The sequence below is a fragment of the Colobus angolensis genome, unplaced genomic scaffold (genome assembly GCF_000951035.1).
Source record: "Colobus angolensis palliatus isolate OR3802 unplaced genomic scaffold, Cang.pa_1.0 Scaffold17, whole genome shotgun sequence".
Lineage (NCBI taxonomy): Eukaryota > Metazoa > Chordata > Mammalia > Primates > Cercopithecidae > Colobus > Colobus angolensis.
This window is the reverse complement of record NW_012114821.1, coordinates 12403760-12416043: the sequence shown is the minus strand read 5'-3', so window position 1 is coordinate 12416043 and position 12284 is coordinate 12403760. Positions and strand designations below refer to the sequence as shown.

The following is a 12284-nucleotide window of genomic DNA, read 5'->3' as shown; positions in this document are numbered from 1 at the left end:
CCTTACAGACTGCAGATTTTAAGGCATATACTGGTGAAAAGACTGTGCCTGAGTCTGATAATGAATGAAATATCTAATTGGTGTGAAATTGTCACACTGAGTGTTTTGCTCTTTAATTTACTCATTTTCCCATTTACTTAACTCATATTCATTGAGCTGTGTCTGGAGCGGCTGTGTGCCTTGGCCTGGGTGAACACAGGAGAGGTGCCCTCTTTTTCCCTGTGGACTCAACCCATGGGGTGACCAGCGTGCCACTGATTAGAGGTTCTAACAATTGACAAAAGGAAGGTCTGTACCCGGTGGCCTGGGAATTCAAAAAAAGGAAGACCTAAGTCTGCCTTGGAGAACCACGACAGTGTTAGAAAATGGAATGTGTTGAGTTGATATTTGAGGGTCAAAAAGGAATCTTCCAGACAGGAGCAGGCAGAAGGAAGGCTTGGAGATGTGTTCAGGGAGTAATAGATATTCCTGGAGGCACTGGGGAGCTGGAGGAGATGAGAAGGAAGAGGAAGACAGGCTCAGCCTGCACACGAGGGAGTTGAGAGCTGATATTTGGGTCTGGCATAATTTCTCTGCCAGCCGTGGGGACTGGGTGGGACGTGGGAGCAGAAAGGCAGGAGGTGAGGCCTAAATGCAGAAACCTGGCAAAGAGTGTTCGCTGGTAGTTCAGGAAGAAGATGAAGGATGTCTAAATGAGGGTGGTGGCGTTGGGAACGAGGAGATGTGGAGCAGGTGTGAACCGTGACCAAGACAGAGGAGATGAACCCTGCAGGAAGGCCACCAGGTTGCCGCCTTGGGATGGCTAGGTGGCTGGTGGTACTTGCTCCTTGTGCCTGGGGCACTGAGGCAAGGGCAGCAGATACTAAGTTCAGGCCTGGACGGTGAGCTTTGAGGTGGAGAGACCAGGTGGTAACTAATTGGCTTTAGAGATGAGAAGAAGCTCAAGAATGCCTGAGCTGGACATGAAGCTACACGAGGCATTCATGCTTAACTGTTTGTTAAGACTGAGAGCAGATGGGCTCATTCAAGTAGAGGGCAGGACAGAGAGGAAGGGGAGCAGGCCCAGGCCAGGCCCTGAGAGCTTGACAGGTCCAGGGAAGGGGAGAGGAGGAGGGCCCAGTGTGAGTGAGAAAAAGATGCCCACAAACAGGCGTGCTCAGTCCTCCTGAGGCTGGGCAGGTGCCCACCATGGCTCCACTTTCCTTCTCCCAGGCCCACGGTGTCCGCTGCCATTCAACACGCTGGAGGTGGTTGGTGGAACAATCCTGTGTGAGACAGTCTCGGGCCCCACGGGGGCTGCCATCCAGCAGTGCCAATTGCTGTGCCGCCAGGGCTCCCGGAGCGTGTTTCCAACGGGGCCATTGATATGTAGCCTGGAGAGCAGACGCTGGGAGTCACAGCTGCCTCAGCCCCGGGCCTGCCAACGTGAGTGGCCTCAGGGCATCTATCCTGCACCCCGCTCCCTCTCAGGGCTAGGGCTGAGACTGAGATGTGGAGGCATGGTTTCTCCATTTTCCCACCCGAATGTAGCATGTTCATGGTAAGGCAGGTGGCACCAAGAGGTGAGAGAGAGTCCCATGGAGCATTTTCTTCTAGAAGGAGCAGATATCCTTCACAGACCGACCCCTGGAGTTAGGCTTTCTTTGTGCCTTCTCTGGAACCATCTGCTCCTTGAGAGAACTGGCATCCTTCCAACTTTCTTGGGCTGTCCTGGATTCAGGAAGAATACTGGGCAGGTCAGTGCTCCAACAGCTGTATAGGTGGCTGACATGCTCAGAGCTGCTCTCCCAGCCTCTGAGTGACCCTGCGCCATCAGCCTCTCCCCAAGACCACCTGGACTTCCAGGGCTAATGCCTGGCTTAGCAGGGGGCCCTGGACTCTGCTCCAAGTAGGGCATCATCCTGATTGCTGGAACCAGTGTAAGTTTCAGCCCTCTTTCCCAGTGCTCTGACCAGAGCTCCTTTTGCCTTGTCACACACTGAACCCACTCTGGGACCTGGCACTTGGTCCACTCAGTGCAGTGGGAAGGGAATCTGGGTGGGACCAAGATCCTGGGACTGTCAACCCTAATGAATTCTTAACATGAGGTCTTAACATGAGGGAATCTGGGAGGGAGACCAAGATCCTGGGACTGTCACGAGGCTCTGGGTGGATGCCAGAGTGTCAAGGAGAACATTTGTTGCAAAGCACTGTGGGCTATAGAGGGTGCTCATCCAGAAAATTCAAAATGTGATTTGGATAAACAATGGCCTGTCACTTTGGCTATGCTGAAATCGAGACCAGGATGGTCACAATTGACCCTAGAGCAAAGGACTTTGGGGAAAAGAGGCACAAACTTTGAGCTCCTGAAGTTGAATGCAAGCTGCTGTGCATGATTGTTCAGGTTGTGCACTGAACAGCCTTAGAGAATGCCATTCACTCCCATCAACTATGATGTCTGTTCTCAACCTGAAAAACCATATAAAGTGGCCCTGTCTGTATGCAAGATGTCATGGAAGATTTTCCAAGGAGAATGTCCAGGACCCCAAATGTAAAGCACCCTGGTTTGGAGGATGAGGCAGGACTGAGCTTTCTGTGAGGATGCTCAGTAATTTCAGAGACAAGCTGTTATGCTGGAAAGTACTTAGACTCGGAATGACAATGCAAATGGCAGTGCTTGTGTGTTTCCAGCTAAATGAGGAAGGGTTATTTTTGCAGGGGAAAACCTAAATAAAGAAAATAACTCCTTAGGCCTGTTGCCTCTGTCTGCTGACCTCTGGTGCTTGCCTGCAGGGCCCCAGCTGTGGCAGACCATCCAGACCCAAGGGCACTTTCAGCTCCAGCTCCCGCCGGACAAGATGTGCAGTGCTGACTATGCGGGTTTGCTGCAGGCTTTCCAGGTTTTCATATTAGATGAGCTGACTGCCCGCGGCTTCTGCCAGATCCAGGTACGTGCCTGGCCTTCCCCACAGTGAGGGCTTGGACTGAACTCAGGGTTACCGTGTCAGAAAACCTGAGGGCTCACATTAACCTGAGGGTTTGAGTTCAACCCTCACTATTTTATCAATGTGCAAACTGATACCCAGAAATGGGAAGTAGTTTGGCCAAGGTTAATTACATAGCAGCAGAGGCAGAATCCATACCCATCTCATCATTGGCCGTTCTTTCTACATAAAGATGTCAAACATTTACTGAGCACTTAATATGGGCATCCTGTGGTATTAATTAGCTAATGCAATCCTCATAGGGACTTTATTATTATTGCTATTGTGCATATGAGGAAAATGAAGACCAGAGAGCTGGAAGACTTGTTCCAGAGTCATACAACCAGGAGAAGGTAGGGCCAGGCTGGCTGACTTGATCACAGAGCTGTGACCACTGTGTAGCACCTCCACCACCCATAGAGGAAGAGCTTGGGAACATGGGGCAGGAAGGCTCAAACCTCACAGTGTACTCTGCGCACCACAGTGTTACATGTGTTTCTTAACAAACCCGAGAGGAGGCATTGTGGATCCTCCCAGGAAGAAGAGCATATTGCATGCCGCCTGGAAAGGCGTCCCACCGCACAAAATAGAATTTTTCATCTGTGTAACACATGAGGGCTTTGGTTATTTGAAGTCACAGGTGTTTAAAGAAGGAGTCTTTAAAGGTTGCTCAGTTAAATAAATCATTTTTTCTGCTCAAAGTTTGTTAAATCTTCAGAGCAACTCATTTTTGGGACCTCATGTTAAGAATTTTGGAGAACATTAGGGTGGAGCATCATATAAATTATTTAAAAAATAAAAAAAGAATTTTGGAGAACACACTTTTTACAAAACAATACACAGAGATTACTGATGTTAAAACAAACAGAGGCATGAATAGACTTTGTCCTTTTATTCAAGGAAATATACTCACAACAGTGTCAGTGATGCCTATTAATTATTGGGTGCCGTGTTTGTGGTGCCATGCTAGAAGCTCTACATTCTTTGCCTGTAATCATCACAGCACCCTGCTTGGTGGGTATCCGTAGCCTTCAATTTACAAGTGAATTAACTAAACATAAGGTGAGTTAGTTGTCCAAGATTTCTCATCCCTTAATAAGTCCCGGTCTATCTAGACCAAATTCATTGATTCATTGATTCATTGATTCATTCATTCATTCATTCACTCATTCCTACATTTAACAGATATTTGAGTGCCTATTACAGGCTAGGCACATATTTAGGCACTGAGGATAATTGAAGGTAAATAAAGCCAATACTAGTTAAAGTGGTTAGGACAGATTTTAATCAGGAATATATTATTGCAGTGGAGAAAAGAGTTCATCATGAACTGAACTCAATCTCAGTTTGTGCAGAGGTGACTGGGCATTTTTAAAAGGAGAATGAGGGAATGGGGGTGGTAAACAGGGGGTTCAGTAGCATCAGGAAAGCGAAAGATTTTAAAAAAAGCAGGAAAGGGAGTTAGTCCGTGTAAAACCCATCTGAGTTTGCTAACTGGTACTATTGCAGCCTCCCACAGAGACTGGAGACAGGGACCCCATCTTCAAGTGTTTGCTGGAACTAACAGTGAATTCTCTTGGCAGTCTTAAATTTTCTAGACAGGCACTTTAAGAGGGGCTAGGGTCTTCCCAGGGGTCTGGCCTTGAGCTGTTAGAAACAATGTTAGTGCTTGCTCGAGTCTTTTGAGGTCAAGGCTGAGGTCTAGTAAGAGGGCTCAGAGGAGCCTGGCTAGAGTTTGGTTCACAACAGAGTCTTCAGGATGCAGCAGTGAACGAGATCACCTCTTTGTTCTTTGGGGAGATGGCACTAAACAAGTACCTGTCAGGTAAAGGTAACAGCTAAGAGGGGAAATAAGGCAGGCTGGGCCTTGCTTGAAAGGGAAGATGGTGAGATGAGAGGGGTTTTACATAGAAAGGTCAGGGAGAGGCCTCCAAGAGGTGCTATTGGAAGGAATGGGAGTGAGGTAAGGCTGAGGGCCTGTGAGTTCAGGGGGAGAGGAACCCCTGCAGAGGAAATAGAAGGTCAGAGTTTCTGTGATGGTTACATACTTAGTGTGAGCCATAAAATTGAAGGAACCAGTATGGGTGAGCAGAGCAAAAGAGGGAACTGCAAATTGGGGTGTGCGTGTTGAAAATGGCTCAAGGCCTTGTTGGCTGTGGCCAGGATGGTGAGTTTTATTCTGCATGTGATGGGACATCACTGAAGTTGAGAAAGTGACAGGATGATTGGAGTTTTCCAGTTTTCTTCAGCTACTGCATAGAGGGTAGACTCTGAGGGGTTCAAGGTAGGAGTAGGGGTCCTCACTGAAGCCTGGGGCCAGGCGGCAGTGCAGAACATGAGAAGCAGCGGGAATCCTGACATATTAGGACCACAGAGCCCACAGGACTGGGTAGTAGGTGATGCGTCATGGGAAGATGGAAGTGTTGAGGATGACTAAGTTTTGGATGCAGGGAATGACTGAAGACATGTGTTTTCAACATGGGGAAATTAAATCCCATGCAGAAAGGAGTAAAATGTTCTGTAATTCAGGGGATTGGAGAGCTGAGGACCATGCTGAAGACAGAGATAAGGTCAGGAGGAAGTTGGGCAGGGACCTAGTCCTAATGGCTTCCTAAACAAGGTGTCAGGGTATGACCATGAGACACAGAGCTTCTAAGGTCAGAGCTTCTAAGAAGGGAGTCATATTCTTCAGAAGGAGGAGATGATACATAGACTTTCAAGTCAGATAGATCTGGCTCCAAACCTTGGCTCCAGCACTCCTACCAGTGTGACCTGGGCCTTTCCCAGGCTTGGCAAGTCTCAGTCAATCATCTGTGAAATGGGGTTAGGAAAACCCACCTTGGAGGGTCAGGTTAAGTGAGATAACATACAGATCCAAAACGTTTTCTCTTTACCCTCTATTGAGAGCTAAGGAGGTTGTTAGTGGAGTTTTGAATCCCGGCTGTACCACCTACTGGCTGTGGAATCTTAGGCAGTTTCTCAGTCTCTCAGAGGCAAATTCTCCATCTGGAATGTGAGGTAATGAGAGTCCCAACTCCATAGACTTGTTTTGGAGATTAAACTAGCTAATATGTTTAAAACACTTCACACAGGGCCTGATGAATAAAACATGTTCAAAAATCGTGCCACAGTGCCTTCTGAGAATACTTCTGGGAATAAGCCCCTGGCACACAGCAGGCTTTCATTAAATGACAACTATATGAACACCCCACATCCATGTTTTCACCTTCACCAGGGGTGTGGCACTGGGTATGGCATGCAGTAAGGTCTGGGTGCCATGGCCATTGGGATGGATGGCATGCTGACATTCAGGCTTCATATGCATTGGAGCCCCGGGGCTGGCTTTCAGGGCACTGTCTGCATTCTGAAGAAGGTAGATGAGGCCTTTTGTGGTGAAGACTGAGGGCCAGGGCCACATCAACTCTGAATTACTCATTGGTGACAGAGTTCACTTTCCTTCTAGAACCCTCCATTCACTCTCTAGGCACCCAAGTTTTGATAAACTGACTTCCCCTTGAGCTTTATATAAACTTCCTTGGAATTTACCTTTCACCATCTTCTGAATTCTTGTGTCCCCCCGAAATTCATATCCAAACCATAATCCCCAACATGATAGTATTAAGGGATTTTGTGTTAGGTCATGAGGGTGCAGCCCTCATGAATGGGGTTAGTGTCTTTATAAAAGAGACCCCAGAGAGATCCTTGCCCCTTCCACCATGTGAGAACACAGTGAGAAGACAGACATTTATGAAGAGAACCTTCACCACATATGACTGGCATCTTGATCTTGGACTTCTCAGCCTCCAGAACTATGAGAAATAAAGTTTTGTTGTAGACACCCAGTCTGTGGTATTTCATTATAGTCATCCAAATGCACTAGGACACCCTTTGGAAGAGCCTGATATGAAGAGGGAGAGATGAAGCTTGTGTTCAACCCTGGACCAAAGCCTGGTACTGTCATTGGGCTAACAGGTCTCGCAACCGTCCGTCTTTCTCCCCAACCTTGAGGAGCCTGCAGTACATCACTCACAGACATTCACGGGGCACAACTCAGCCACACTTAGGCTGGGAGGAGAGACCAGGCTGTGTAACCAACATTGAGGAGCTGGTGGATGCTATAGGGGTTCAGAGGTGTCCCACTGAATGTATGTATGGTGAAGACATTTGCAGAGTTGGCTAAAGTTGTTTCACCAGTGAAATATGGTGACTGGTCTTTGGATGCATAGAGCCCTGCTCTTCCTCCACTTATACCTCTGTATACCATGTGACCAGGGCAGGTTATTTAACTTCTCTGAATCTTGTTTTCCTCAGGTATGGAAAAGGGGGTCACATTCCTTGACCCCCTGAAGTAGGGTTGGAGAAGGATTGAAGGAAGTAACATAAGCCAAGTTCTGGTTCCTGGTGTGAACCCAACAAAACTAGCTTTCTACTGTGGGTTCTTGAGCTGAAAGTGTCTGTCTTCTTGTAGGTGAAGACTTTTGGCACCCCAGTTTCCATTCCTGTCTGCGACAACTCCTCTGTGCAGGTGGGATGTCTGACCAGGGAGCATTTAGGAGTGAATGTTACATGGAAATCACGGTTTGAGGACATCCCAGTGGCCTCTCTTCCTGACTTACATGACATTGGTATGTTTTTATGTGATGGTACCTAGAATAAGCCATTGCAGCCTTTCTGAGTCTCACTTTTCTCTTCTGCCAAATGGAGCTAGTGAAGAAGCCCATGATGTCTTCCTGTGAAGATTATAGGGAGAGCTAATTATTTAAAAATATATAGTAATCAATAGAGTTCTTGCCAATCATTCACTAGAGTTAAATAATGTCAACAAAGAGCCTGGTTCTGTGTCATGAACATCTTCTAATACTTCTCTTGATTTTCTGTGTGCAGAGAGGTGAAACAGAATGTGTGAAGGGGACAGCAGTGTGGGCTGGGGGAGTCTTTATTGGTTTTTAACTTATGTCTCATCCACTTTGAATTGTAAAGCGTTTCAGACCACTTATACCATTTAAAACAGGGCAGTGATGATATGGATGAGTCAACAGAGGAGAGAGAGAAGAAGAATGGATTTTATGATAGCTACTGTGGGCATGTGCCGTGTTCAGCTCTGAGCTTTCTGGTAGGGTAGGAAAGAGCCCGTACATTTATGGCAAGAGAATGGGAGGCAACTCCATTTTCTCTTCCACCATCCGGCGACCAAACATCCAGGGGCGGGATTGGCTGGAGTTTGCCTTCTGTTCTATGAGGAAGAACTTCTGGAAAATGTTGCCAGGAAGGAGACTGCATCTCTATCATTCACTAGTTCTCAGGATAATAATCCTCTAAATAATTATTCAGAAGCATTATGAATTCTCTGGGAGCCCCAGCATTGTGAATTAGGGGCCCCCTTCTATCTTTCTCCAAAGGGAGCCTGGATAATATGGGTATGTTGGGAGCTGCTAAAGCATGACATGTTTATTGCTTGTTTCAATCTTGAGGCAGCGAGATTGGAGGCTATGGGCTGGCTCTACAGTAGCCTGTTACAGACAGAATGTTTGCTGTGTGCAGGGATCTGCCCCAGCTCCTGGCATGGTGTTCGCCTGCTTTCTTCCTAGGAACTACTTATCATTTGACAGCTGGAGCCCTCTCAGTGTTCAGCTAAACACTGAGGCAGAAGGCCCAGTTGCCTCTTCAAGTCCTTGCTTTCTTTTTGAGTGGCCACTTCACACGCATTCTCTTCTAGGACCCTCACCTAGTGCAAAGAGAGCCATTCCCAAGCTATTTTTCAGATGGGAAAACTGAGGCTCAGAGATGTTCAGTGCCTCGTTAAAGGTTGAGGCGGATGAGTATCTGGATCTTGCACCTTAGACTAGTGACTGAAGACGTGATCTCCTATGCCAATGTAGGTTGCATTGGTGCCACAGAAATGGCAGGAGCCAGGAGATCTGGGTTGGAGTCCCTACTTGTGCTTCTGACTCCTGGGTGACCTTGAATCAGTCCATCCCCTTCTCTGGGCCTCAGTTCCTCCCTCTATAAAATGAGACACCACATGATGCCTATGTCTCATTTCAGCCTGGATATTCTAGGTGTCTCTGCCCCCTTGATCCTCCCTGGCCCTTGCAGAGAACAGTGGGGGTGACCTCTACCTTATCCTGTGTCTTACAGAGAGAGCCTTGGTGGGCAAGGATCTCCTTGGGCGCTTCACAGATCTGATCCAGAGTGGCTCCTTCCAGCTTCATCTGGATTCCAAGACATTCCCAGCAGACACCACCATCCGCTTCCTCCAAGGGGACCACTTTGGCACCTCTCCCAGGACATGGTTTGGGTGCCTGGAAGGATTCTACCAAGTCTTGACAAGTGAGGCCAGTCAGGACGGACTGGGATGTGGTAGGTCCACTCTCTCTCTGGACGTCTCCTGTGGAGCTGTGTAAGGCTTTGGGAAAGGCCACCTCAGCACTGGAGAGAGGCTACTCTGGACATCCAGGGCTGAGAATTATCCATGTAGTTAATGGATGGGCATTCATCAGCCCAGGGCTTTAAAACTCAGGGAAAGTGGTTCCTAATGGAGGTTCACTTGGGTTGCTCTTGCCTTGCCTGTAAGTAGTTTGGGGGCCATTCCTAACGGGAATGTGATGCAGATTCCTTTAATGGAAGTTGTATTAGTTTCCTGTTGCTGCCATAGTAAATGAGCAAAAATTTTGTGGCAGAAAACAATACAGATTATTGTCTTACAGTTCTATAGGTTTGAATTACAATGTAGGCATCACTGGGCTAAAACCCAGCTGTTGGCAGGGCCCACACCCCTCCTGCCGGCCCGTGGGGAAATCTGTTTCCTCACCTTTTCCACTTTCTTGAGGTTGTCCACATATCTTGGCTGGTGGCTTCCTTTCTTGCTCATCAAACCAACAATGATTTTGCTTTCTGACCCCTCTTCCCTGGTCACATCTCCTCTGACTCTCTTTCACCTCCAAGGACCTTAGAACTATACACAGCTGCCTGATTCAGGATACTCACCTTATTCTGAGGTCAGCCAGTTAGTGACCTTAATTCCATCTGCACCGGTAATTTCCCTTTGCCATGTAAGCTAACATATTCACAGACTCTGAGAACTGGGACATGGATATCTTTGGGGGGACCTTTGTCATGTCTACCACTGAAGATTCAAAGGTCTCCTGATGAAAAGCCTTCCTCCTGTGTGGGGTGAGATAGAAAGACATTTTTATGGAGCTAGAGAAAGAGAAGATGTTTCTCAGTTATTTTTTTTCAATTATTTATATTGGTCGCAACACAAAAGTCAAATGGCCTTTCCTTTTCTGAAATCTATGCCAAATTGTAAATTCCACATTGGATTTAAGATGCAGCTAAATCCTAACACAGAAAACAGAAAGACAACCTCTTCCCACTAGCATTTATGGAGAATGCAGCAGTTCAAATTCACCTGCACAAACATTTAACTCTCACAGTAACCCCTGGTGGCAGGTCCTTTCCTCATTTGACAAAGAAGCTGGGGTTCAGATTAAATGAGATTGGGCATCTGTCGTGCCCGGAGTGGGGCTGACACAGAGGAGGGACTCTAGCTCACCTAACTGGTTAATAGAGGGTGAGTAAGCCCAGGTCCTCTGGGACCAGAGCCTATGATCTTTCTTTCCATTCCGTCAGAGCTGCCCAAACCAAGGGGACAAGAAACAGAAGGAGGAGTGGATGGTGACACCTCAGGGTGGGTGAAACAGGGTTGTGAAGAGGGAGAGTCACATAGAAAGCACCTGCCTCCATGTTGACAGAATTTATCGTGAAAAGCCCTTGGCTTCAATGCCTGATGCTGAACTAGCAGGGGTGAACATGTGTGTGTGGTGTGTGTATGAGTGTGTGAGTGTGTATGTGTGTTGGTGTATGCGTGTATATGTGTGTGAGCACATGTACATACATGTGCATGCATGTGTATGTGTATGGTGTGTGTATATGTGTGTGATGTACATATGTATATGTGTGAGTGAATGTGTTTGTATTTTTGTATGAATGTGATGTGTCTATGTGTGTATGCACATGTGTGTGCATGCACATGAGTATGTTGTGCGTGTGCGTGTTGGGAGCAGGGGCTGCAGGAGCCTGCTTTCATAGCTGCCCCAGGTGATGTACCACGGGGGTCTGGAAGCAGCCCCAGGAGGCTCCTTGGCCTCAGGGGTGCCCTCTGCAGACAGAGATGGAGGTAAAGGGAAAGCAGAGAACCTGCATTGACTCTGTGTCTTCAAGGAAGTTCTATCCCCTCTAGGTGTCTTCCTTTCATCCCCCACAACATACAGGTAAAATAAAGGGGTTGGCCTAGAAAGCTGGTCCCAAGGTTCCTTCTAGGAAGCTCAATTATCAGTTCCTGTCAACAAGGAGATGGGAGGGACCGCTCAGCTCAACTTTGCCTGAAGGGGAAAGAGTAGGGCCTGGGAATCAGCAACTGGCATCAGGGCACGGGGCTTCCTAGGGCCCCTGTGGGAGTCACAGGATGGGGCGCAGGGAAGAGACTGCATGGGAGACCTTGCCCAGGACACACTTGGACTGGAACAGGACTCAGCAAACCTTTCCTGTAAAGGGCCAGATGGCGATGTTTTAAGCATTGGGGGCCATACTGTCTCTGTCTGAGTGACTCAACCCAGCCATTGTGGGGAGAAATGTATGGCTGTGTTCCAATAAAACTTTATTTACCAAAACAGAAGGTGAGCCGAATTTGGCTCATGGGCTGTGGTTTGCCAGTCCTGCTCTAGATAAACCTATACTCGTCTTCCAGCTGCTGCAGCCTTTAACTGACTCGAAAGGACTTGTCAATCACACCACACAGCCCCATGCCCTTACTCTTAAGGGTTGGAAAGACCCAGAATGGAAGTCTCAAAAGCAGCACCAAAAGCCCTGAATTTTCTTCAGCATCGGTTCTAGTACCTGTCCCTTACTGAGTTTTTGATATGTGTGTGGCCTTACTAGCATTTTACTATCCAGAGACTCAGGTGTTATTAATGCTGTCTTATGCATGAGGAACCGAGGGGCCTATAGTGCTACACAGCATTAGGAAACTGCTCTGTGAAGTCAGGTGGACTCGGGTTTGAGTCCTGACTCCAACACTTTCTCATTGTGGATCCTGGAGAAAGTCCATTATTCTTACTAGGCATCTTCTGAAAAATAGGGATAATAATATCTATTGCATGGGGTAATACCTATTGCTGTTTAGATCACATGAAATAATGCAGAGCACAGCACTTAGTAAACTCTTGGCAAATGGTTTGTTGTGAAAATTGGCAGTGCTGAGATCTAAATCCAGCTCTGTCTGCCTCCAAGTTCTTTGTTCTGTCTTCTGCCTCACACATC

General features: G+C 47.5%; 1 protein-coding gene across 1 annotated transcript in view; it reads left to right on the top strand.

Moving 5' to 3' along the window:
- Positions 1–12284, top strand: part of TG (thyroglobulin) — a 272792-nt gene that overhangs the window by 37281 nt on the left and 223227 nt on the right. Inside the window, exons 17-20 of the mRNA XM_011938150.1 lie at positions 1213–1425; positions 2773–2927; positions 7432–7588; positions 9102–9323. Coding sequence (XP_011793540.1) covers positions 1213–1425; positions 2773–2927; positions 7432–7588; positions 9102–9323 — 747 coding nt within the window. The remainder of the gene's footprint in view (positions 1–1212; positions 1426–2772; positions 2928–7431; positions 7589–9101; positions 9324–12284) is intronic.